The sequence below is a fragment of the Staurois parvus genome, unplaced genomic scaffold, assembly GCF_062004578.1.
Source record: "Staurois parvus isolate SC_StPar_1 unplaced genomic scaffold, SC_StPar_1.0 ptg002177l, whole genome shotgun sequence".
Classification (NCBI taxonomy): domain Eukaryota; kingdom Metazoa; phylum Chordata; class Amphibia; order Anura; family Ranidae; genus Staurois; species Staurois parvus.
This window is the reverse complement of record NW_028319973.1, coordinates 25,784-52,322: the sequence shown is the minus strand read 5'-3', so window position 1 is coordinate 52,322 and position 26,539 is coordinate 25,784. Positions and strand designations below refer to the sequence as shown.

The 26,539-nt window shown below is 47.7% G+C and overlaps 1 protein-coding gene across 1 annotated transcript in view; it reads right to left on the bottom strand.

Moving 5' to 3' along the window:
• The window catches only part of NPHP4 (nephrocystin 4), a 65,299-nt gene that overhangs the window by 22,974 nt on the left and 15,786 nt on the right, over nucleotides 1-26,539 (bottom strand). The window contains exons 6-9 of the mRNA XM_089665302.1: nucleotides 20,721-20,810; nucleotides 13,152-13,308; nucleotides 11,791-11,876; nucleotides 7,526-7,611 (exon numbers count right to left, since the gene is read on the bottom strand). Of these exons, the coding sequence (XP_089521428.1) occupies nucleotides 7,526-7,611; nucleotides 11,791-11,876; nucleotides 13,152-13,308; nucleotides 20,721-20,810 (419 nt within the window). The remainder of the gene's footprint in view (nucleotides 1-7,525; nucleotides 7,612-11,790; nucleotides 11,877-13,151; nucleotides 13,309-20,720; nucleotides 20,811-26,539) is intronic.

The following is a 26,539-nucleotide window of genomic DNA, read 5'->3' as shown; positions in this document are numbered from 1 at the left end:
TTAACCGCGTACCGCCGGCTGTTTATCTTCGTACCAAACACCGAGCCGGCCATAAAACTGCATGCTTGGCACTGACACTTTTACTGGCTCCTTTATAAACGTGTTTTGGGCTGAATTTGCGGCGCCATAAACCGCGCTACAATGAAAGGGGAGACAGCGCATTACTTTTCTTAGACTTCGCCCAAGATATTCTTATTTAATGGAAATTGGAGGCAGACAATAAAGGGAATAAATACGCTCTGCGCTGACAAAAACACAGAGCCTGCCCGGAAATATCGATAAATTCATTTGGAAGCTGAAAAAAAAACAAACTTAGCAGCCACAGAAATATACAGCGAGGTCTAAGAAGAGCCGCGCACGGCAATGTCCATCGCCAGGGGGAACCACGCTAAAGAGGGAATTAACACCCCGAGGGCACTGAAGATTGAGGATTTACTACAACAGAAAATAAATAACAAAATGGAAAACTTAGAGAATTAATTTGATCGGCTAAAAATTACACAAGAAATTTTTTTAATAAAGAAAAAAAAAAAAATATTGACTGTCACAGAGACAACCGAAACTGCCCCGGGTGCCACGGTGACAGATCTCATACATATGTTGTGGAGATGTTCTAAGTCAAACCTTTTTACCCCAGAAGAACCCCTATAATAATGCCAAGGGTCTTCGGGAACTCCTGCTAAAGTTAGTGCATTGGGGGGTCAGTGGGAAGAATGTCCCTTACATTGGTGGTCAGTGGGAAGAATGTCCCTTACATTGGTGGTCAGTGGGAAGAATGTCCCTTACACTGGTGGTCAGTGGGAAGAATGTCCCTTACATTGGGGGTCAGTGGGAAGAATGTCCCTTACATTAGGGGTCAGCGGGTAGAATGTCCCTTACATTGGGGGTCAGTGGGAAAAATGTCCCTTACATTGGGGGTCAGTGGGAAGAATGTCCCTTACATTGGTGATCAGTGGAAAGAATGTCCCTTACATTGGGGGTCAGTGGGAAGAATGTCCCTTACATTGGGGGTCAGTGGAAAGAATGTCCCTTACATTGGGGGTCAGTGGGAAGAATGTCCCTTACATTGGGAGGTCAGTGGGAAGAATGTCCCTTACATTGGAGGTCAGTGGGAAGAATGTCCCTTACATTGGGGGTCAGTGGGAAGAATGTCCCTTACATTGGGGGTCAGTGGGAAGAATGTCCCTTACATTGGTGGTCAGTGGGAAGAATGTCCCTTACATTGGAGGTCAGTGGGAAGAATGTCCCTTACATTGGGGGTCAGTGGGAAGAATGCTCCTTACATTGGGGGTCAGTGGGAAGAATGTCCCTTACATTGGGGGGGTCAGTGGGAAGAATGTCCCTTACATTGGTGGTCAGTGGGAAGAATGACCCTTACATTGGGGGTCAGTGGGAAGAATGACCCCCTTACAATGGTACTTAGAATGCAATCCTTACAGTGCTGGCCCTGAAACTATGCAGGCTCCATCCAATGAGAGGCCACCAGCCACAGCTCAAGGAACCCTTAGCAACCTCTGGAGGAACCTTGATTAGGAATAGCTCAGCTATTGGCAGACAGTTATATCCATGATTAAAGTGTCATTAAACCCAGACTTAAAACCTGTCATTACATGCTATATAACATACTCACAAAGTCATTAAAGCATTCATTCTGTGTAGAGTGAAATGTACCTGGTTGATCCTACCTTCACCTCCCCTCCCATCTTCTCTGTGTCCCCACTGTAGCCAGAGATTGTGTACACTAGCTGTTGTCATCCACTGAGCATGCTCTAGTTTCAATTCCCATCTAAACGCTTTATTTCCTCCTTTTTTTTTTTAATCTGTGCAGCCTTCATGACACATGTGGGCGTATAGTTACGTGCCATCAAGTCAGGTCCTAGCGACTTGATGAATGAGAGCTCTAAAAAGAAGTCTACTTTGTGCTATTCTGGTGCATCATCCCCACAGCTGAAGTCAATGTGTCCAACCACCTAGTACGCATTCTCCCTAGCCTGGTCCTTTGCTCCTCCCAATCATTATTTTGTTCTCTTGTATGCTCCCTTTAAGTACAGTGTGGTCAGTACAGGCGCTGCGAGGACCGCGGATTAGCCAGTGACGTTAGTTTGTCGACAATTCTGTCCTGTAAGGTGGACTCCGAGTTCTCTTTCCTTTCCCGTCACACATATATTTGGTGGCAGGAACAGCCAGCCAACTCGATTTAATGGCCAGTTATTCCTTTTTTAAATGTAAAGTTATCATTTGGCCTCTTTTCCATGTTGTTGTGTCCTGCAAACTGGTATTTTTACAAGATCTTTGTGACCTGAACAAACTTCTAAATATCAACCTTTACTTCATGTAAAAACAGAAAAAAGTCCACAGAACAAGGAAAGTAGAACAGTCTACGATCCACAGCAAAGCCGAGTCTAGTATTCTACATTTAAAGGGGAACTCTGGATGCTGTGTCCAAAAAAAAAAGACAGGCAGGGAACAAGGGACTAGTCACCAGTATTGCCTGTGGTCTCCCTGCAGCTGATCTCTCCTGCATTACTGGCTGACCATGCCTTGTTCTGCACTGTCTCCATATGGAGGCGGCCATCTTGGCAAAGGCAGGACTTTGCTTCCTTATGCCACAGCCTCCAGCAAGGAGAACTTTGAGCAGCACAGTAGAGACATCACCAAATCTCACTCTAAAACTCCTGAGACTAGCAGTCAGAGAAAGCAGTACCGGAACAGGTTCCCCCCATTGCCCAAGGCAAGGATGCAGAACTGTGCCCCCCCCCCCCCAATACATGCCATATAATGGGTGTACCGCCTTGCACTCATTCTTTGCCCCTTGCTTTGGCTGCCCATGCTTGGCACGGAATGTGCACTGCCCATGCATGGCCAATCAGTTGCTTTTTTTGTGGCTAGAACGTAGCTCCACATGCACTTTTTATTGTTGCGTCAGCTGTGGGCAGATGGGGTGGAGAGAGAGTATGTTGGGCCACAGTGTGACAGCAGTAGTTGTCAGAGCAGACATGAAGCTGCAAACTGCTGGTTGCTGGCCACAGATCTGGAGCTTGCATGCGGTGATAGGGTGTCCTGCCCTACTACTGCACCCTGGGCAACTGTCCCCCCTGCCCACCCCTTGTCCCTGACCTGAATGCCTGAGATCTCTTCCTGCTGATTTACAGCTGGTTGTGGATGGTTCAAATCTTGTCCAGTTCAACAGGGTCTGGCCGAGATTTGATCCATCTATGGAAAGGATGGTTGTACTGATGTCATCCATCAATCTTGTATTTCAGTACAACCAGCCTGTCGGATATTTTGCATGCTACAGCCGTTAGCTGCGATTATTGCGTTCTGCCAGCAGGGAACAATAGTGCTGCAGGAAGGATTCCCCACACTGTGTCAATGGGGGGAACATGCAATTTTCTTTCCTTCCACCTGCCTAAGTATCAAGTCTGGGAAACGATCAATATACACCAAAATGTGTCAAAACTCTGATTTCTTTAATCCTTGGAACCTTGGCAGAGCTGGAGGTGTTAGCTACAGATATTTCCCCAGAAGCCTTGTTCCCTGCTCAGAGAACTGGCTGGCTGCCTTTTCAAGGAATCTCCAATTGTTTCCTGGCAGGCCCCCCTGGGTTGGCAACACTTACCCGTACTGACTGATAGGTGTGCGCGGATTGTCACCAGTCAGTGGCCTGACCTTTAGAGATCAGAGATTAGTTGACAATCTGCCAGTGATCGGTAGATTGGAGTCGATAATCACTCCACTAGGTGGATATGTGATTCGTCTGGTGTATTAATGAACTTGTACAAAGTGGTACAAGGGACTACTTACCAGTTCACTATAAGTGGTCGACTGTAAAGTAAGTCTGAAGCCAAAGACAGCACCAGCTGCCTCCTATTAGGTAACCTCCAGCCTCCCAGCAAGATGCAATAGAGATACTGCGAGTCCCCAACTCCATGATGTCATTGACCCAATAAAAAAGTAGTATATTTCTTATTGGGTGATATCCCAGTGAGAACGTATGGGCCTTACCTCATAAGATATCCCAGTGAGGATGTATGGGCCTTCCCTCATAAGATATCCCAGTGAGGATGTATGGGTCTTCCCTCATAAGATATCCCAGTGAGGATGTATGGGTCTTCCCTCATAAGATATCCCAGTGAGAACGTATGGGCCTTCCCTCATAAGATATCCCAGTGAGGATGTATGGGTCTTCCCTCATAAGATATCCCAGTGAGAACGTATGGGCCTTCCCTCATAAGATATCCCAGTGAGGATGTATGGGTCTTCCCTCATAAGATATCCCAGTGAGGATGTATGGGTCTTCCCTCATAAGATATCCCAGTGAGGATGTATGGGTCTTCCCTCATAAGATATCCCAGTGAGGATGTATGGGTCTTCCCTCATAAGATATCCCAGTAAGGACATTATTACATTACATCGAGTTTATATAGCGCCAAAGGGTTTGCTCAGCGCTGTACAATAGAGGGGGGGACAATACATGAAACATTACAGCAACTACAAACAGCACACGAGGGGTAAGAGGGCCCTACTCTTTCGAGCTTACTATCTAGGAGGGAGGGGGTAGTGGTACAGGAGGAAGTGGCTGTGGGGGATGGAGTGGTAGGAGGAATGAAGGAGAGCAGCAGTTAGGTGAGGGTGGGGTAGGCTTCCCTGAAGAGGTGGGTTTTCAGGGAGCGCCTGAAGGTGAGGAGGGAAGGTGACAGTCTGATGGATTGGGGTAGTGAGTTCCAGAGGATGGGGGAGGACCTGGAGAAGTCTTGCAGACGTGCGTGTGAGGAGGAGACCAGGGAGCAAGATAGAAGGAGGTCCTGTGAAGAGCGAAGGGTACGGGTAGGGTGGTACTTGGGAATCAGGTCGGTGAGGTAGTTAGGGGCAGTGTTGTGAATGGCTTTGTAGGTCAGAGTGAGTAGTTTGAATTTGATGCGTTGGGCGATATGGACATATGGGCCTTCCCTCATAAGATATCCCAATAAGGACGTATGGGCTTTCCCTCATACGATATCCCAATGAGGACGTATGGGCCTTCCCTCATAAGGAATTTCAATGAGAACGTATGGGACTTCCCTCATAAGATATCCCAGTGAGGACATATGGGCCTTCCCTCATATGATATCCCAGTGAGGATGTATGGGCCTTCCCTCATATGATATCCCAGTGAGGATGTATGGGCCTTCCCTCATATGATATCCCAGTGAGGATGTATGGGCCTTCCCTCATATGATATCCCAGTGAGAACATATGGGCCTTCCCTCATATGATATCCCAGTGAGGACATATGGGCCTTCCCTCATATGATATCCCAGTGAGGACATATGGGCCTTCCCTCATATGATATCCCAGTGAGAACGTATGGGACTTCCCTCATAATTTATCCCAGTGAGGATGTATGGGCCTTCCCTCATAAGATATCCCAGTGAGGATGTATGGGCCTTCCCTCATATGATATCCCAGTGAGGACGTATGGGACTTCCCTCATAAGATATCCCAGTGAGGACGCATGGGCCTTCCCTCATATGATATTCCAGTGAGAACGTATGGGACGTCCCTCATAAGATATCCTAATGAGAACATATGGGACTTCCCTCATACGATATCCCAATGAGGACGTATGAAACGTCCCTCATGAGTTATCGCAATGAGGACGCATGGGCCTTCCCTCATAAGATATCCCAGTGAGGATGTATGGGTCTTCCCTCATAAGATATCCCAGTAAGGACATTATTACATTACATCGAGTTTATATAGCGCCAAAGGGTTTGCTCAGCGCTGTACAATAGAGGGGGGGACAATACATGAAACATTACAGCAACTACAAACAGCACACGAGGGGTAAGAGGGCCCTACTCTTTCGAGCTTACTATCTAGGAGGGAGGGGGTAGTGGTACAGGAGGAAGTGGCTGTGGGGGATGGAGTGGTAGGAGGAATGAAGGAGAGCAGCAGTTAGGTGAGGGTGGGGTAGGCTTCCCTGAAGAGGTGGGTTTTCAGGGAGCGCCTGAAGGTGAGGAGGGAAGGTGACAGTCTGATGGATTGGGGTAGTGAGTTCCAGAGGATGGGGGAGGACCTGGAGAAGTCTTGCAGACGTGCGTGTGAGGAGGAGACCAGGGAGCAAGATAGAAGGAGGTCCTGTGAAGAGCGAAGGGTACGGGTAGGGTGGTACTTGGGAATCAGGTCGGTGAGGTAGTTAGGGGCAGTGTTGTGAATGGCTTTGTAGGTCAGAGTGAGTAGTTTGAATTTGATGCGTTGGGCGATATGGACATATGGGCCTTCCCTCATAAGATATCCCAATAAGGACGTATGGGCTTTCCCTCATACGATATCCCAATGAGGACGTATGGGCCTTCCCTCATAAGGAATTTCAATGAGAACGTATGGGACTTCCCTCATAAGATATCCCAGTGAGGACATATGGGCCTTCCCTCATATGATATCCCAGTGAGGATGTATGGGCCTTCCCTCATATGATATCCCAGTGAGGATGTATGGGCCTTCCCTCATATGATATCCCAGTGAGGATGTATGGGCCTTCCCTCATATGATATCCCAGTGAGAACATATGGGCCTTCCCTCATATGATATCCCAGTGAGGACATATGGGCCTTCCCTCATATGATATCCCAGTGAGGACATATGGGCCTTCCCTCATATGATATCCCAGTGAGAACGTATGGGACTTCCCTCATAATTTATCCCAGTGAGGATGTATGGGCCTTCCCTCATAAGATATCCCAGTGAGGATGTATGGGCCTTCCCTCATATGATATCCCAGTGAGGACGTATGGGACTTCCCTCATAAGATATCCCAGTGAGGACGCATGGGCCTTCCCTCATATGATATTCCAGTGAGAACGTATGGGACGTCCCTCATAAGATATCCTAATGAGAACATATGGGACTTCCCTCATACGATATCCCAATGAGGACGTATGAAACGTCCCTCATGAGTTATCGCAATGAGGACGCATGGGCCTTCCCTCATAAGATATCCCAGTGAGGATGTATGGGACTTCCCTCATACATTATCCCAATGAGGACATATGAAACTTCCCTCATGAGATATCACAATGAGGACGTATGGGACTTCCCTCATATGATATCCCAAAGTGGACGTATGAAACTTCCCTCATGAGATATCACATTGAGGATGTATGGGACTTCCCTCATATGATATCCCAATAAGGACATATGAAACTTCGCTCATGAGATATCACATGGAGGACATATTTGACTTCCCTCATATGATATCCCAATAACGTATGGGACTTTCCTCATAGGATACCTCAATGAAGACGTATAGTATTTCCTTCATAAGGCAGTGATGTCACACAGGGGACGCACTGATTATTAGATCCTGCTGAATGTGTCCTTGTGATCTCCATGAGCCCAAGGTGAGTAACTCCAGCAGATGCCAACCTCAAACCACGGCAATCTGTAGTTATGTATCCTCAAATTCTTTCCCCGCCAAAGCCCAAAATCAAGCAATGGATAAATAAAATTGCAATAATAATTGGCAGCACTTAGTATGACTTACGTATAAAGAACAATAAAGAACTTCTTAATCTGTGGACTGGGCCCTCCAGCAACTTTCACAAACACATCTTGGGGTTCTCCGTGACCCTAATAAAAATTAGAAGAAAAAAATCAGAATGACCTTGTCGCCAATTGTCTCTCTTGATTACATGCATTACAGCCACCCAGTAACGTCTGTACTGCCCAATAACCATTCAAACACTACATTTTGGTGCCACCAATGGAGTCTCCAATTAAGAAGCCAGCTGTGGTCAGTTTTGGGTTGAGCTGGCCAATACAGGACAGTTGTTGACTTCTATGGGGATGTCTCTGATACATGAAACACTTGGGAGATGGGAGCCCCAAAGAGGTCAATGGGAATTGACTACGCAAGCACAGCCGAGGATGAAAATACACTCACTGGCCACTTTATTATGTACACCTTGCTAGTACTGGGCCAGTACAGGACAGTTGTTATTTTAGCATGTCTTTGGAGTGTGGGAGGAAACCAGAGTACCCAGAAGAAACCCACACAGGCACAGGGAGAACATGCAAACTCCAGGCAGGTGGTGCCGTGGTCAGGATTCGAACCAACGACCCGAGTACTGCCAGGCAGAAGTGCTAACCGCTTAGCCACTGTGCTGCCCATGTCCAGTTTACTACCACTTAAAATAAAACCCCTTCTGTGGTGCAGGATCCTCCCCCTGCCCAGCCCCTCCCCCCCATATACTTACATGAGCCCCATCTCAATCAAGCAATGTGCACGAGAGCAGAGGCTCTCTCTCTCCTCAGTGGAAAGAGAGGCAGGAGAGGGAGCCATTGGCTTCTGCTGCTGTCAATCACAACCAGTGAGGAGGAAGTGGGGGGGGGGCTGAGCTGCACTCAATGTGTCAATGGACATACAGTTTTCTACCACTTTAAAGAAAAGCACCTTCTGTGGTGCAGGATCCTCCCCAGCCCCCACCCCTTATACTTACATGAGCCCCATTTCAATCAAGCAATGTGCACAAGAGCAGCGGCTCTCTCTCTCCTCAGTGGATAGAAAGGCAGCAGAGGGAGCCATTGGTTCCTGCTGCTGTCAATCACAACCAGTGAGGAGGAAGTGGAGGAGTTGAGCTGCACTCAACGTGTCAATGGACATACAGTTTACTACCACTTAAAAGTAAAACCCCTTCTGTGGTGCAGGATCCTCCCCATGCCCCCCCCCCCCCTTATACTTACATGCGTTCTATCTCAACCAAGCAATGTGCACAAGAGCAGCAGCTCTCTCTCTCCTCAGTGGACAGAGAGGCAGCAGACGGAGTCATTGGCTCCTGCTGCTGTCAATCACAACCAGTGAGGAGGAAGTGGAGGAACTGAGCTGCACTCAATGTGTCAATGGACATACAGAGCCAGCTAAGGAGCGAGCACATATGAGTGCCCCCACAGCTATCAGCTTAGCTGTGGGGGCACTCATGGGGACACTTAGCGGGGGAAGAGGAGCCAGGAGAGTCAGCGGGGGAGTCAGCGGGGGGACCCCAGAAGAGGAGGATCGGGGCTGCTCTGTGCACAACCATTACAGAACAGGTCAGTATAGACATGTTTGTTATTTAAAAGAAAATAAAAAGTTTTACCTTTAGAAACACTTTAAAAAGAAAGATCTATTCCATCATCAAGGCATACGAAGCAACGCCGGCAAGGAAGCGAACGTACAAATTATCGGCGTTCACGTGTAAGTGGCGGAATCTAACCATCGCTGAGATCAGCGCCCGGCGTGTGATTGTCATGCTGATTGGAAGTGTAGGTGGAAGAATAGGACAAGCCAGGAGATAAAACGCTGTAATTATTGCGGGTGTCACCGGGCTTTGTGTCACCAACCATTCTCTGCAGACAAGTGACTGAATGATTAGCCCGGAGCTTCCAGGAGGAAGAACATCTCTGAAAAGCGACTTCAGAATGTCAGAAAAAACATGTAATTCACACGCAACAACTACATGTGTCATGTAAAGGGATGGCTGTACACAGATTATTATCACAAATGTAGCGAAGATCACCATGACAGCCCTGGAAGGAGTGCCTGAGGAACAAGTCAGCACTGACTGCTCCCAGTGTTTCTGCTTTCCTATATTTCTATGCAGACAGATTGCATTCAATATATTTGATGCCGAGTCCTGACTGATCCTATACATGGCACCGAGTCCTGACTGATCCTATACATGGCGCCGAGTCCTAACTGATCCTATACATGGCGCCAAGTCCTAACTGATCTTATACATGGCGCCATGTCCTAACTGATCCTATACATGGCGCCAAGTCCTAACTGATCCTATACATGGCGCCGAGTCCTAACTGATCCTATACATGGCGCCGAGTCCTAACTGATCCTATACATGGCGCCAAGTCCTAACTGATCCTATGCATGGCGCCAAGTCCTAACTGATCCTTTACATGGCGCCGAGTCCTAACTGATCCTATACATGGCGCCATGTCCTAACTGATCCTATACATGGTGCCAAGTCCTAACTGATCCTATACATGGCGCCGAGTCCTAACTGATCCTATACATGGCGCCAAGTCCTAACTGATCCTATGCATGGCGCCAAGTCCTAACTGATCCTTTACATGGCGCCGAGTCCTAACTGATCCTATACACGGCGCCAAGTCCTAACTGATCCTATGCATGGCGCCAAGTCCTAACTGATCCTATGCTTGGCGCCAAGTCCTGACTGATCCTATGCATGGCGCCAAGTCCTGACTGATCCTACACATGGCGCCAAGTCATAACTGATCCTACACATGGCGCCAAGTCCTAACTGATCTTATAAATGGCGCCAAGTCCTAACTGATCCTATACATGGTGCCTAGTCCTGACTGATCCTATACATGGCGCCAAGTCCTAAATGATCCTATACATGGCACCAAGTCCTAACTGATCCTATACATGGCGTCACATCCCAACTGAAAAGCAGAAGGGAGGGGCGGGACCAGTAATTAGAAAAAAATATTTGACTTTACTAACAATATTTAAAAGAAGTTACCATACATGAAACAATGAATAATGTCTGGAGAAAAAGAAATGTCATCTCCGAACACGGAAAGGTTTCTTCACAGTAAGAGCTGTGAGAATGTGGAATAGTCTCCCCCAAGAGTTGGTTGTGGCCAGCTCAGTGGATTGCTGTAGGAAAGTCCTGGATTCTTTCTTGGATACACAGAATATAACTGGATATAACATTTATAGGGAAAGTTGATCCAGGGAATATCCGATTGCCTCTCGGGAGATCAGGAAGGAATTTTTTGATATATCTGGGGAGAAGGACCTTAGTAAGAGAGGTGACCAAGAACCTGATGGTCACCCTGACTGAGCTTCAGAGATCCTGTGTGGAGATGGGACAATTGAGGGAGAAGGACCTTAGTAAGAGAGGTGACCAAGAACCTGATGGCCACCCTGACTGAGCTCCAGAGATCCTGTGTGGAGATGGGACAACTGGGGGAGAAGGACCTTAGTAAGAGAGGTGACCAAGAACCTGATGGTCACCCTGACTGAGCTCCAGAGATCCTGTGTGGAGATGGGACAATCGGGGGAGAAGAACCTTAGTAAGAGAGGTCACCAAGAACCTGATGGTCACCCTGACTGAGCTCCAGAAATCCTGTGTGGAGATGGGACAATCAGGAAAGAAGGACCTTAGTAAGAGAGGTGACCAAGAACCTGAAGGTCACCCTGACTGTGCTCCAGTGATCCTGTGTGGAGATGGGACAATCGGGGGAGAAGAACCTTAGTAAGAGAGGTGACCAAGAACCTGATGGCCAGCCTGACTGAGCTCCAAAGATCCTGTGTGGAGATGGGACAATCGGGGGAGAAGAACCTTAGTAAGAGAGGTGACCAAGAACCTGATGGTCACCCTGACTGAGCTCTAGTGATCCTGTGTGGAGATGGGACAATCGGGGGAGAAGAACCATAGTAAGAGAGGTAACCAAGAACCTGATGGTCACCCTGACTGAGCTCTAGTGATCCTGAGTGGAGATGGGACAAAGTTCCAGAAAGACAACCATCACTGCATCCCTCCATCCATCTGGGCTTTACGGCAGAGTGGCTAAACGGAAGCCTCTTCTCAGCGCAAAACCAGCTTGGAGCATGCAAACGATTAAGACTAGGTAGGCTTTGGCTGGAATTCGACTTTAAGAAGGGGTCTCCTCCTACGATGCTGTCCCTAACGCGTTTAGAGGTTTGTAGAACTCCTCCTGACGATTTTACAATGAGAAATGCAATCTCACGCTCCTTCAGGACAATAGGGGAGATTTGCACATTACCAGTTTCTTTGTATCGCAGATAACGTTGGGGTCGCTGCAGCGGGCAAACAGTTCCGGTTCCCCTCCCGGTGTTCCGACCGGGGCTCCTGAAATAAAAGAAAAACGTTTAACATTTGTATGTTTCAGTACAACAGAAAATAGGAACCACAATTAAATGTTTGCTCACCTCCACCTATTGTTTTTTGATGACATATAAGGAATTTATTTAGATTGGTTTAATAAATCCTCAATTTTTTTTTTCATTACTATAAATTGACTGACAAGAGTTTACATCATTTGTGTTATTACCTCTAAGGCATTAAAGTGGCTCTAAAGGCTTAAATATTAAAACAAAATATCAAACATGTTACACTTACATGCTCTGTAATGGTGCAACCTGGATCCCTCTCTTCCCGGGTCCCCCGCCGGTGCTCCTGGTCCCTCCCTACTGTCGGGTGCCCCCACAGCTAGTAGCTTGCTATGGGGGCACCCGAACATGCGTACTCCCCAGCAGCTGCTCCGTGTGTCCATTCACACATGGAGCCGGGGCTTGACCCCACCCCCATTCTCTTCTAATTGGCTCACTGGCTGAGACTGACCCTAAGGCCTCCTGGGCACCTCAGGCCCAGCGGACAAAGGATACACCATTCGCAAAGGCCAGTGGTGGGCAACTGCGGCCCTCTTGCTGTCATGGAACTACATGTCCCATGAGGCATTGAAAGGCTGACAGTTGCATCATGACTCACAGAGGCATGATGGGACTTGTAGTTCCACAACAGCTGGAGGGCCACAGTTTGCCCACCCCTGGCCTAGGCAAATGATGTGTATTGGAGGTGGGACCGAACCCTTTTTCCAAAAAAAAAAGGGAACACAAAAAAAAAAATCAGGAAGTGGAGCAGAAGAGGGGTGGAGTGGACAAGAGGGACTTTTCCTTTAAAGATGAAGATCTGCTTTAAAGTAAAAAACAAAACCTTCTGTGCCCAGGGTCCCCTGCAGCCGCTCTGTATACTTACCTGAGCCTGATCTCAATCCAGTGCTGTGCCCCAGAGCAGCAGCTCTCTCCCTCCTCCCAGGACAGAGAGCCATTGGCTCCTGCTGCTGTCAATCAAATGCTCTGACAAGGGGGCGTGGCCGAGCCATGCTCTCTGTGTCTATAGATGCAGGCAGTGGGACTTGGGATTGAGTCGGCATGAGTGTCCCCATAGGAGGCGGAGCCAGGAGCACCCCTGATGCAGAGGATTGATGCTGCTCTGTGCAAATCCATGACGAGCAGTTAAGTATCACATGTTTATAATCTGTTTATAATTTTTAAAAAAAGAATGTTTACAATCACTTTAAAAAGACATTCGTTCACTTTTCAAGGTGAGGAGACCTCCTCTTACCTGGAAGGGAATACCACGGCGGCAGCCGGATGGACTTCTTCAAGAACGTCAACTCCGGGTGATAAAATCGGAATGTCTGATCGACGACGTGAGGCTGCGGCTCCACATTCACCCGGAGGATGGCGATAGGCTTTCCATCCGATGTCTTAAAGGAGACCTGCCCAGAATGAAGACAACCGGCAGTATTACGCAGAGTTCTGGACGCCATGACGCCACTACAAGCCATGTCTGGATCCCTCACAATGCTGGAGGACACCAAGGTATGGATCACCAATACTGAGCAATGTGAGAGACTTTACATGTAAAATGAGATTGTTCTCCCATAGACAGCCGCCTCATTCACACCATACTGAAGATCCTGAGCTGCAACAGAAGGCGGCTGTTGGTGAGGAGGTAAGTGGTGAAAACCTCTGTCGGTGTCATACTGCCGTCTGTGTCCCCTCCACTTAGATTCACACTCACCATTTCTCCTGGTGACCACTGTATCCAAGACAGAAAGTGAAGGGAAACCCAACATTTCGCAGTTGTCACCAGAACAAGAGGTGAGAGGAAATCTTCCAATGGGGACAACACTTCAGAAGATATTCCTGGCAGGAGTTATAACACCTTCCTTCTCTACCAAACCTCTCCTGTACTGAACCTGTTTATTGTGCTTCCACTGCACACTGCGACCCATATGGATGAAAATATATTTGAAATATACAGTGAAGGAAATGCGTATTTGCTCCCCTCTGATGTTGAATGTTCGCCCCTCACACAGAAATGATCGGTCTAACAATGGAATGTTCGCCCCTCACACAGAAATGATCGGTCTAACAATGGAATGTTCGGTATAACACTGAGAGACAGAATACAACAACAAATTCAGCAGAAATGCGTCTAACAAATGATGATGGATCTCCATGTTCATGAGGGAAAGAAGGATTTGATCCCCTATCATTCAGCAGGATTTCTGGCTCCCAGGTGTCTCTCATACAGGTAACAAGCTGAGATTAGAAGCACTCTCTTAAAGGGAGTGCTGCTAATCTCATTGTGTTACCTGTATACAGTTGCAAGAAAAAGTATGTGAACCCCTTGGGATTACGTGGAGTTTTGCATGAATTGGGCATAAAATGTGCTCTGAACGTCATCTAAGTCACAACAATAGAAGAATACAGTCTGCTGAACATAATACTACACAAACATTAGATGTTGCCATGGTTTAATTGCACATAACATGTAAACATTCACAGTGCAGGGAGGAAAAAGTATGTGAGGCCCTAGCTTAATGACTTCTCCCAGAGCTAATTGGAGCCAGGAGTGAGCCAACCTTGACTCCAATCAGTGTGATGATATTGGGTGTGTTGCTGACAGCTGTCCTGCCCTTAAAAAACACACACCTGTTTTGGGTTTACTGGTTTCAAGAAGCACTGTCTGATGTGAACCATGCCTTGCAGAAAAGAGCTCTTAGGAGACCTACGATCAAGAATTGTTGACTTGCATGAAGCTGGAAAGGGTTACAAAAGTATCTCCTTGAGCCTTGATGTTCATGTGTCCACGGTAAGACAGACTATCTACAAATGGAGAAAGTTTAGCACTGTTACTACTCTCCCTAGGCGTGGTTGTCCTGTAAAAATGACTGCAAGAGCACAGCGCAGAATGCTGCATGAGGTAAAGAAGAATCCCAGAGTGTCAGCTAAAGACCTACAGAAATCTCTGGCACATGCTAACATTTTTGTTGACACATCTACAATAAGGAAAACATTAAACAAGAATGGAGTACATGGGAGGACACCACGGAGGAAGCCATTGCTGTCCAAAAAGAAGATTGCAGCACGTTTGAAGTTTGCAAAAGAGCACCTGGATGTTCCACAGCACTACTGGCAAAATATACTGTGGACAGATGACACCAAGATTGAATTGTTTGGGAAGAACACACAACACTATGTGTGGAGAAAAAAAGGCACAGCACACCAACATCAAAACCTCATCCCCACTGTGAAACATGGCGGAGGGAGCATCATGGTTTGGGGCTGCTTTGCTGCCTCAGGGCCTGGACGGATTGTTGTCATTGATGGGAAAATGAATTCCAGAGTTTATCAAGACATTTTGCAGGAAAACGTACGACCATCTGTCCGCCAACTGAAGCTCCGCAGAGGATGGGTGATGCAACAGGACAATGACCCAAAGCATACAAGTAATTCAACAAAACAATGGCTGCAACAGCACAGAATACGCCTTCTGGAGTGGCCCAATCAGAGTCCTGACCTCAACCCGATTGAAATGCTGTGGCATGACCTTGAGAGAGCGATTCACACCAGACATCCCAAGAATATTGCTACACTGAAACAGTTTTGTGAAGAGGAGTGGTCCAAAATGACTCCAGATCGTTGTGCAGGTCTGATCTGCAACTACAGGAAACGTTTGGTTGAGGTTATTGCTGCCAAAGAAGGGTCAACCAGTTATTAAGTCCAAAGGTTCACATACTTTTTCCTCCCTGCACTGTGAATGTTTACATGTTATGTGCAATTAAACCATGGCAACTTCTAATGTTTGTGTATTATTATGTTCAGCAGACTGTGTTCTTCTATTGTTGTGACTTAGATGACGTTCAGAGCACATTTTATGCCCAATTCATGCAAAACTCCACGTAATCCCAAGGGGTTCACATACTTTTTCTTGCAACTGTAAAAGACACCTGTCCACAGGAGCCATCAAACCATCAGATTCCAAACTCGCCACCATGGCAAAGACCAAAGAGCTGTCCAAGGATGTCAGGGACAAGATGGTAGACCTACACAAGGCTGGACTGGGCTACCAAACTATGGCCAAGCAGCTTGGTGAGAAGGTGACAACAGTTGGTGCAATCATTCACAAATGGAAGAAACACAAAACAAGTGTCAGTCTCCCTAGGTCTGGTGCACCATGCAAGATCTCACCTGGTGGAGTGTCAATGATCATGGGAACAGTGAGGAATCATCCCAGAACTACACGTGAGGATCTTGGCAATGATCTCCAGGCAGCTGGGACCACAGTCACCAAGAAAACAATTGGTAACACACTACGCCGACAAGGACTGAAATCCTGCAGTGCCCGCAAGGTCCCTCTGCTCAAGAAAGCACATGTCCAGCCCGTCTGAAGTCTGCCACTGAACATCTGAATGATGCAGAGGAGGACTGGTGGGAAGTGTTGTGGTCAGATGAGACTAAAATCAAGCTCTTTGGCATCAACTCAACTCGCCGTGTTTGGAAGAGGAGGAATGCTGCCTATGACCCCAAGAACACCATCTCAACTGTGAAACATGGTGGTGGAAAGATTCTGCTTTGGGGGTGTTTTTCTGCTAAGGGGACAGGACAACTGCACCACATCAAAGGGACGATGTATCCTCAAATCTTGGTTGAGAACCTTCTTCCCTCAGCCAGGGCATTGAAAATGGGTGGTGGATGGGTGTTCCAGCATGACAATGACCCAAAACACACGGCCAAGGCAACAAAGGAGCGGCTCCAGAAGAAGCACATTAAGGTCCTGGAGTGGCCTAGCCAGTCTCCAGACCTTCATCCGATTGATAATCTGTGGAGGGAGTTGAAAGTTCGAGTTGCCAAACGTCAGCCACCAAACCTTAATGACTTGGAGAGGATCTGCCAAGAGGAGTGGGCCAAAATCCCTCCTGAGATGTGTGTGAACCTGGGGGCCAACTCCAGGAAACGTCTGACCTCTGTGATTGCCAACAAGGGATTTGCCACCAAGTACTAAGTCATGTTTTGTGAAGGGGATCAAATCCTTCTTTCCCTCATGAACATGCAGATCCGTCATCATTTGTTAGACGCATTTCTGCTGAATTTGTTGTTGTATTCTGTCTCTCAGTGTTACACCGAACATTCCATTGTTAGACCGATCATTTCTGTGTGAGGGGCGAACATTCCACTGTTAGACCGATCATTTCTGTGTGAGGGGCGAACATTCCACTGTTAGACCGATCATTTCTGTGTGAGGGGTGAACATTCAGCATCAGCCGGGGAAAAAATACACATTTCCTTCACTGTATATTATATATATATTGAATACGGCTAAAATTGTAGCATTTCAAATATATTTTTCTTCTATGTGGGCTGAACTTCTCACATTGTACTCCTGACGCTGTGGTGAACCCGCCTTATTTCCCAGCTAGCCCTGCTTTCCCCATCCTGATGGTGCCTGGCGCTCCCCCTTCATTCATTAACATTTCAGCACTTTCAATCATAGAGGCTCAGCATCACATGTGGGTGTTACTTATGCAAATGCAGCCAGCCTAGGAACGCCCACATCTCCAGACTGACATTCACCCATTGAGGCATTTTGATATTTGCATAAACCCTCCCACTGCTTCCATCAGGGCTGATGGCTCCTCAGAGGTGTACCCAGGCAGGGTGCTTTGATGTGTTCAGGAAGCTATGTACATCACTCTGCCGACCCCTCCCTCCAGCCGTGATCTGTCATTGTTGCATGGAGAGGCACAGAGACCCTATGAGGGTCTGGGTTTAAAATTAGGCAAGTACCAAAAAAAAAGAAATGCTGATGAAGGAGTGGAGGGGGGGAAGGGCCAGGGAAAGCAAAATAATTGAAAAATTGATAAAACAATCAGATTATACATCAGCTTCATCTAATTGGCTTGAAAATGCTTCTTCATTACACAATTCAGCAGCTGAAGCTGAAATATTCACAACAGGGTGGGTCAGATCAATGACTCCTCCCCCTCCCTTCAGCTCTGTACAGATGGCTCCATGCAAAGTTTCAATCAGAGAGAAGAAGCCTGCAGGCGAGGCGCATCTCCCTGACCACACAAGGTCTAAAGGGCGTTACTTATGCAAATGCAGCCCGCCTGGAAACGCCCACGTCTCCAGACTGACATCCACCCATTGAGGCATTTTGATATTTGCATAACCCCTCCCACTGCTTGCATCAGGGCTGAGGGGCTCCTCAGAGGAGTACTGAGGCAAGATGAATGCATATGTGTGCACAAGTCACATGACTAAATGATAATCTAGTGGGCAGCACAGCAGCTAAGTGGTTAGCACTTCCTCCTAGCAGCACTGGGGTCATGGTACAATGAACAGCGAAGTAAAAAATTAAAAAAAACATATATAGTACATACCCTTAAAAAAAAAAATCAATTTTGACAAAAAAAAAAGCTGTGAAATAATATGGGGCAGCACAGCTGCTAAATGGTTAGCACTTCTGCCTGGCAGTACTCGGGTCGTTGGTTTGAATCCCAACCACGGCACCACCTGCATGGAGTTTGCATGTTCTCCCTGTGCCTGCGTGTGTTTCCTCCAGGTACTCCAGTTTCCTCCAACACTCCAAAGACATGCTGGTAGGTGAATTGGCTCCTGTCTAAATTGTCCCTAATATGTGTATGTATGAATGTGAGTTAGAGTTTATGCTCCTCGGGGGCGGGGACTGATGGGAATGTACAATATATATGTAAAATTTGCAGCTCTATAAAAGTACCAGAAATAACTCGAATAGTTAAGTGCAGCAATTTGAATCTAACAGATAACATATGCATGTCCATGGTGCCTTCAAATTGGGGGGTTACTACCGGAGTCTCCACCAAATTCATACATTCCCCACATATAGTTACATAGTTAGTCTGGCTGAAAAAAGACAAAAGTCCATCCAGTTCAACCAGAACAGAACCAGAACATGCAGTATACAGTTGCAAGAAAAAGTATGTGAACCCCTTGGGATTACGTAGAGTTTTGCATGAATTGGGCATAAAATGTGCTCTGAACGTCATCTAAGTCACAACAATAGAAGAACACAGTCTGCTGAACATAATACTACACAAACATTAGATGTTGCCATGGTTTAATTGCACATAACATGTAAACATTCACAGCGCAGGGAGGAAAAAGTATGTGAACCTTTGGACTTAATAACTGGTTGACCCTCCTTTGGCAGCAATAACCTCAACCAAACGTTTCCTGTAGTTGCAGATCAGACCTGCACAACGATCTGGAGTCATTTTGGACCACTCCTCTTCACAAAACTGTTTCAGTGTAGCAATATTCTTGGGATGTCTGGTGTGAATCGCTCTCTTAAGGTCATGCCACAGCATTTCAATGGGGTTGAGGTCAGGACTCTGACTGGGCCACTCCAGAAGGCGTATTCTGTGCTGTTGCAGCCATTGTTTTGTTGAATTACTTGTATGCTTTGGGTCATTGTCCTGTTGCATCACCCGTCCTCTGCGGAGCTTCAGTTGGCGGACAGATGGTCGTACGTTTTCCTGCAAAATGTCTTGATAAACTCTGGAATTCATTTTCCCATCAATGACAACAATCCGTCCAGGCCCTGGGGCAGCAAAGCAGCCCCAAACCATGATGCTCCCTCCGCCATGTTTCACAGTGGGGATGAGGTTTTGATGATGGTGTGCTGTGCCTTTTTTTCTCCACACATAGTGTTGTGTGTTCTTCCCAAACAACTCAATCTTGGTTTCATCTGTCCACAGTATATTCTGCCAGTAGTGCTGTGGAACATCCAGGTGCTCTTTTGCAAACTTCAAACGTGCTGCAATCTTCTTTTTGGACAGCAATGGCTTCCTCCGTGGTGTCCTCCCATGTACTCCATTCTTGTTTAATGTTTTCCTTATTGTAGATGTGTCAACAAAAATGTTAGCATGTGCCAGAGATTTCTGTAGGTCTTTAGCTGACACTCTGGGATTCTTCTTTACCTCATGCAGCATTCTGCGCTGTGCTCTTGAAGTCATTTTTACAGGACGACCACGCCTAGGGAGAGTAGCAACAGTGCTAAACTTTCTCCATTTGTAGACAGTCTGTCTTACCGTGGACACATGAACATCAAGGCTTTTGGAGATACTTTTGTAACCCTTTCCAGCTTCATGCAAGTCAACAATTCTTGATGGTAGGTCTTCTGAGAGCTCTTTTCTGCGAGGCATGGTTCACATCAGACAGTGCTTCTTGAAACCAGTAAACCCAAAACAGGTGTCAGCAACACATCCATTATCATCACACTGATTGGAGTCAAGGTTGGCTCACTCCTGGCTCCAATTAGCTCTGGGAGAAGTCATTAAGCTAGGGCCTCACATACTTTTTCCTCCCTGCACTGTGAATGTTTACATGTTATGTGCAATTAAACCATGGCAACATCTGATGTTTGTGTAGTATTATGTTCAGCAGACTGTGTTCTTCTATTGTTGTGACTTAGATGACGTTCAGAGCACATTTTATGCCCAATTCATGCAAAACTCCACGTAATCCCAAGGGGTTCACATACTTTTTCTTGCAACTGTATACATACACACACTGGGGTGGATGTACCAAAGGCAAACAGACTGTGCACTCTACAAGTTCAGTTCCTCCAGAGCTTAGTAAATGAGCTTCATTTTGTAAAGATTACCCAATCACCTGCAAGGAAAATAAAAATAAACAGCACTTTGCTAGCACGTGATTGGATGATGGACATCAGCAGAGCTTCTGCTCATTTACTAAGCCCTGGAGCAACTGCACCTTGCAAAGTGCACAATCTATTTGGTTTTACTAAATTCCCCCCACTGTATACAACAGCATCCATAGTCTTGGAGCACCACAGTACCTTAATGATTTTGGACGTCATGGTGTTGGGCTTGTACTGGGATCGTGCTCCGGGATCCTTGCCAGACGTGGAAGTTCCGGGACTCTGCATCTGAAGATAAAACAGTCACTTGCCCAAAGTACGTATTTCACATATAAACTGAGCGCTATGTTCCCTCACCACTCACTAATGAGCCTCATACTAGTTGTTGTGCGTTTGCCGGCATTTTCCTCTCTCCTCACCTCTACACTCCCCTTATTAACTGAGTGGCCCTTCTCTGGACTCTCTCCCTTTCCAGCACCTCCTTCCTGAGGACTGGTGACCAGAACTAGACAGCGTACTCCACGGCACCTCCTTCCCGAGGACTGGTGACCAGAACTAGATGGCATACTACACGGCACCTCCTTGCTGAGGACTGGTGACCAGAACTGGATGGCATACTACACGGCACCTCCTTGCTGAGGACTGGTGACCAGAACTAGATGGCATACTACACGGCACCTCCTTGCTGAGGACTGGTGACCAGAACTGGATGGCATACTACACGGCACCTCCTTGCTGAGGACTGGTGACCAGAACTGGATGGCATACTCCACGGCACTTCTTTCCTGAGGGCTGGTGACCAGAACTGGATGGCATACTCCACGGCACCTCCTTCCTGAGGACTGGTGACAAGAACTAGATGGCGTACTCCACGGCACTTCTTTCCTGAGGACTGGTGACCAGAACTGGATGGCATACTCCACGGCACCTCCTTCCTGAGGACTGGTGACAAGAACTAGACGGCGTACTCCACGGCACTTCTTTCCTGAGGACTGGTGACCAGAACTAGACGGCATACTCCACGGCACCTCCTTCCTGAGGACTGGTGACCAGAACTGGATGGCATACTCCACGGCACCTCCTTCCTGAGGACTGGTGACCAGAACTGGATGGCATACTCCACGGCACCTCCTTCCTGAGGACTGGTGACCAGAACTAGACGGCGTACTCCACGGCACTTCTTTCCTGAGGACTGGTGACCAGAACTGGATGGCATACTCCACGGCACCTCCTTCCTGAGGACTGGTGACCAAAACTGGATGGCATACTCCACGGCACCTCCTTCCCGAGGACTGGTGACCAGAACTAGATAGCATACTACATGGCACCTCCTTGCTGAGGACTGGTGACCAGAACTGGACGGCATACTCCACAGCACCTCCTTTCTGAGGACTGGTGACCAGAACTAGACAGCGTACTCCACGGCACTTCTTTCCTGAGGACTGGTGACCAGAACTGGATGGCATACTACATGGCACCTCCTTGCTGAGGACTGGTGACCAGAACTAGATGGCATACTACACGGCACCTCCTTGCTGAGGGCTGGTGACCAGAACTGGATGGCATACTCCACGGCACCTCCTTCCTGAGGACTGGTGACAAGAACTAGACGGCGTACTCCACGGCACTTCTTTCCTGAGGACTGGTGACCAGAACTGGATGGCATACTCCACGGCACCTCCTTCCTGAGGACTGGTGACAAGAACTAGACGGCGTACTCCACGGCACTTCTTTCCTGAGGACTGGTGACCAGAACTAGACGGCATACTCCACGGCACCTCCTTCCTGAGGACTGGTGACCAGAACTGGATGGCATACTCCACGGCACCTCCTTCCTGAGGACTGGTGACCAGAACTGGATGGCATACTCCACGGCACCTCCTTCCTGAGGACTGGTGACCAGAACTAGACGGCGTACTCCACGGCACTTCTTTCCTGAGGACTGGTGACCAGAACTGGATGGCATACTCCACGGCACCTCCTTCCTGAGGACTGGTGACCAAAACTGGATGGCATACTCCACGGCACCTCCTTCCTGAGGACTGGTGACCAGAACTGGATGGCATACTCCACGGCACCTCCTTCCTGAGGACTGGTGACCAGAACTAGACGGCGTACTCCACGGCACTTCTTTCCTGAGGACTGGTGACCAGAACTGGATGGCATACTCCACGGCACCTCCTTCCTGAGGACTGGTGACCAAAACTGGATGGCATACTCCACGGCACCTCCTTCCCGAGGACTGGTGACCAGAACTAGATAGCATACTACATGGCACCTCCTTGCTGAGGACTGGTGACCAGAACTGGACGGCATACTCCACAGCACCTCCTTCCTGAGGACTGGTGACCAGAACTAGACGGCGTACTCCACAGCACCTCCTTTCTGAGGACTGGTGACCAGAACTAGACAGCGTACTCCACGGCACTTCTTTCCTGAGGACTGGTGACCAGAACTGGATGGCATACTACATGGCACCTCCTTGCTGAGGACTGGTGACCAGAACTGGATGGCATACTCCACAGCACCTCCTTCCTGAGGACTGGTGACCAGAACTGGATGGCATACTCCACGGCACCTTCTTCCCGAGGACTGGTGACCAGAACTAGATGGCATACTACATGGCACCTCCTTGCTGAGGACTGGTGACCAGAACTGGACGGCATACTCCACAGCACCTCCTTCCTGAGGACTGGTGACCAGAACTAGATGGCATACTACACGGCACCTCCTTGCTGAGGACTGGTGACCAGAACTGGATGGCATACTTCATGGCACTTCCTTCCTGCGGACTGGTGACCAGAACTGGACGGCATACTCCACGGCACCTCCTTCCTGCGGACTGGTGACCAGAACTGGACGGCATACTCCACGGCACCTCCTTCCTGCGGACTGGTGACCAGAACTGGACGGCATACTCCACGGCACCTTCTTCCTGAGGACTGGTGACCAGAACTGGATGGCATACTGCACAGCACTTCCTTCCTGAGGATTGGTGACCAGAACTGGACGCTAAACTCCACAGCACTTCCTTCCTGAGGACTGGTGACCAGAACTGGACGGCATACTCCATGGCACCTCCTTCCTGAGTACTGGTGACCAGAACTGGATGCTATACTCCATGGCACCTCCTTCCTGAGGACGGGTGACCAGAACTGGTCAGCATACCCCACAGCACCTCTTTCCTAAATTGGCCCTAGTATGTGTATGTATGAATGTGAGTTAGGGACCTTAAATTGTACACCCCTTGAGGGTTAGGGACTAGGGTCATTGGTTTGAATCCCAACCACAGCACCACCTGCCTGGAGTTTGCATGTTCTCCCTGTTCCTGTGTGGCTTTCCTCTGGGTACTCCAGTTTCCTTCCACACTCCAAAGACATGCTGGGAGGTGAAATGGCTCCTGTCTAAATTGTCCCTAGTATGTGTATGTATGAATGTGAGTTAGGGACCTTAGCTTGTACGCTCCTCGGGGGCGGGGACTGATGTGAATGTACAATCTGTGTAAATTGATGGCGCCATATAAGTACCTGAAATAAATAAAATATGTATGCTTTATACATAAAAGATACACTAAATAATAACAGTAATAGACTCCCATACTACGTTTCCTCTTCACTCTGCAACTGTAGAGATGAACCTTCTACATCACTGTTCTCATTGGCCCAACAGACAATGCATTCTTAGTAATGCTGCAATGAACAGCGAAGTAAACATTTTTTAAACACTTATATAGTACATACCCCTAAAAAAACAATTTTGAAAAAAAAAAGCTGTGAAATAATACCATTCAAATAAATCCCACGAGAAAGCATGCATTTCATCGGGAGCCCCTGATGACGTTACCGATGACGAAACATGATGGGCCTTAACACATCAATACGTAAATGCCATTGCTGGTCTGATCAGCCAGGATAAAAGGCGGCCGGCTATTTATTTATCGTTCTTCAGGAGTCTATCTATGCGATATACATAGAGCTACGGTCACTAATAAACTGTGACTGCTTTTATTGGCTTTTAAGATGTCGATAAATGCTGAACAATATTTCACCGTCAGAGGTGTTCGCTCTTCTTGTGTTTGTATATTGACATTTACGGGGTGGAATATTATAGAGCTGATAACTAGGACCATCACCTCCGCAGGATATACAATCAAAGCTCTTTGACCTTCCATTGGTTTGGAGGTCACTTTGCATTACATAGTTAGTCTGGCTGAAAAAAGACAAAAGTCCATCCAATTCAACCATTAACCACTTCCCGTCCAGCCCATGTACACGGCCGGACAGGAGCAGTGCAGGAGCGGGAGGCCGTTCATAAATGGCACCCGCATTTACAAACCTGTGCGTGCTCCCAGGGAGCACCAATCGTCGTACGGGACCTGTGTGAGAACCCGATCATGTGATCACTGATTGGCCAATCAGTGATTACATGAAGAGTAGTAAGTAGTAAGATGTCACTTCTGATATCATTGCTTACTACGTGTGAAATCTGTGAATGATCACAGAGATCACATGGTACAGGGCTATTCACAACAGCCTTGTACCATGTGACAAGCTGTGACCAATCACAGCTCACTCAGTATTTTCAATGACTGCAAGAATGCAGCCAGCGGCGAGAAATTATTGCTTTTACAGCCTTTATGGGTGTAAAAGCAATGAGTGTAAAAAAAAAAAAAGTCTTCATCATCCCCCACAAGTAGTACAGTGTCACCATGGTGATCCTGTACTGCTAGGGTGACAGTATGTTAAAAAAAATCCATAAATAATAATATAAAAAAATAAAATAAAAATGAAAAAAAATTTTTGGTTATTAACTAATTTGGGTTCTTTTATTTTACTAAAAAGATAACTGACCAAATTTTGGCCAAGATTTACGAAGAAAGATTATTTATTTGCAAAACTTTGAAGAAAAAACCTTTTTTTAAATTTTGGGACTTTTTCATTTATATAGCAAAATCCCAGCGGTGAATAAATACCACCAAAATAAAGTTTTATCTGTCTCAAAAAAATGCTAAACAATTCATATGGGTGCAGTGTTGCATGACCGCGCAATTGTCATTCAAAGTGTGATAGCGCTGAAAGCTGAAAATTGGCCTGGACAGGAAGGGAGTGAAAGTGTCCGGACTGGAAGGGGGGGAAAGTGTCCGGACTGGAAGGGGGTGAAAGTGTCCGGACTGGAAGGGAGTGAAAGTGTCCGGACTGGAATGGGGGGAAAGTGTCCGGACTGGAAGGGGGGGAAAGTGTCCGGACTGGAAGGGGGGAAAGTGTCCGGACTGGAAGGGGGGGAAAGTGTCCGGACTGGAAGGGGGTGAAAGTGTCCGGACTGGAAGGGGGGGAAAGTGTCCGGACTGGAAGGGGGGGAAAGTGTCCGGACTGGAAGGGGGTGAAAGTGTCCGGACTGGAAGGGGGGGGGAAAGTGTCCGGACTGGAAGGGGGGTGAAAGTGTCCGGACTGGAAGGGGGGGAAAGTGTCCGGACTGGAAGGGGGGGGGAAGTGTCCGGACTGGAAGGGGGTGAAAGTGTCCGGACAGGAAGGGGGGGGGAAGTGTCCGGACTGGAAGGGGGGGAAAGTGTCCGGACTGGAAGGGGGGGAAAGTGTCCGGACTGGAAGGGATTGAAAGTGTCCGGACTGGAAGGGGGGGAAAGTGTCCGGACTGGAAGGGGGGGAAAGTGTCCGGACTGGAAGGGAGTGAAAGTGTCCGGACAGGAAGGGGGGGGAAAGTGTCCGGACTGGAAGGGGGTGAAAGTGTCCGGACTGGAAGGGGGGGGGGAAGTGTCCGGACTGGAAGGGGGGGAAACTGTCCGGACTGGAAGGGGGGGGAAGTGTCCGGACTGGAAGGGGGGGAAGTGTCCGGACTGGAAGGGGGGGGGGAAAGTGTCCGGACTGGAAGTAGTTAAAAAAAAAAAAAAAAAGAATCATGGTGAGCGTTTTTCCAACAATGGAAGAAAATCTAATTACTAGTAATTTTCTACCAAAAAAATGCAGATTTTTACATTTATGACGAAAATGTCAGATGTGGCT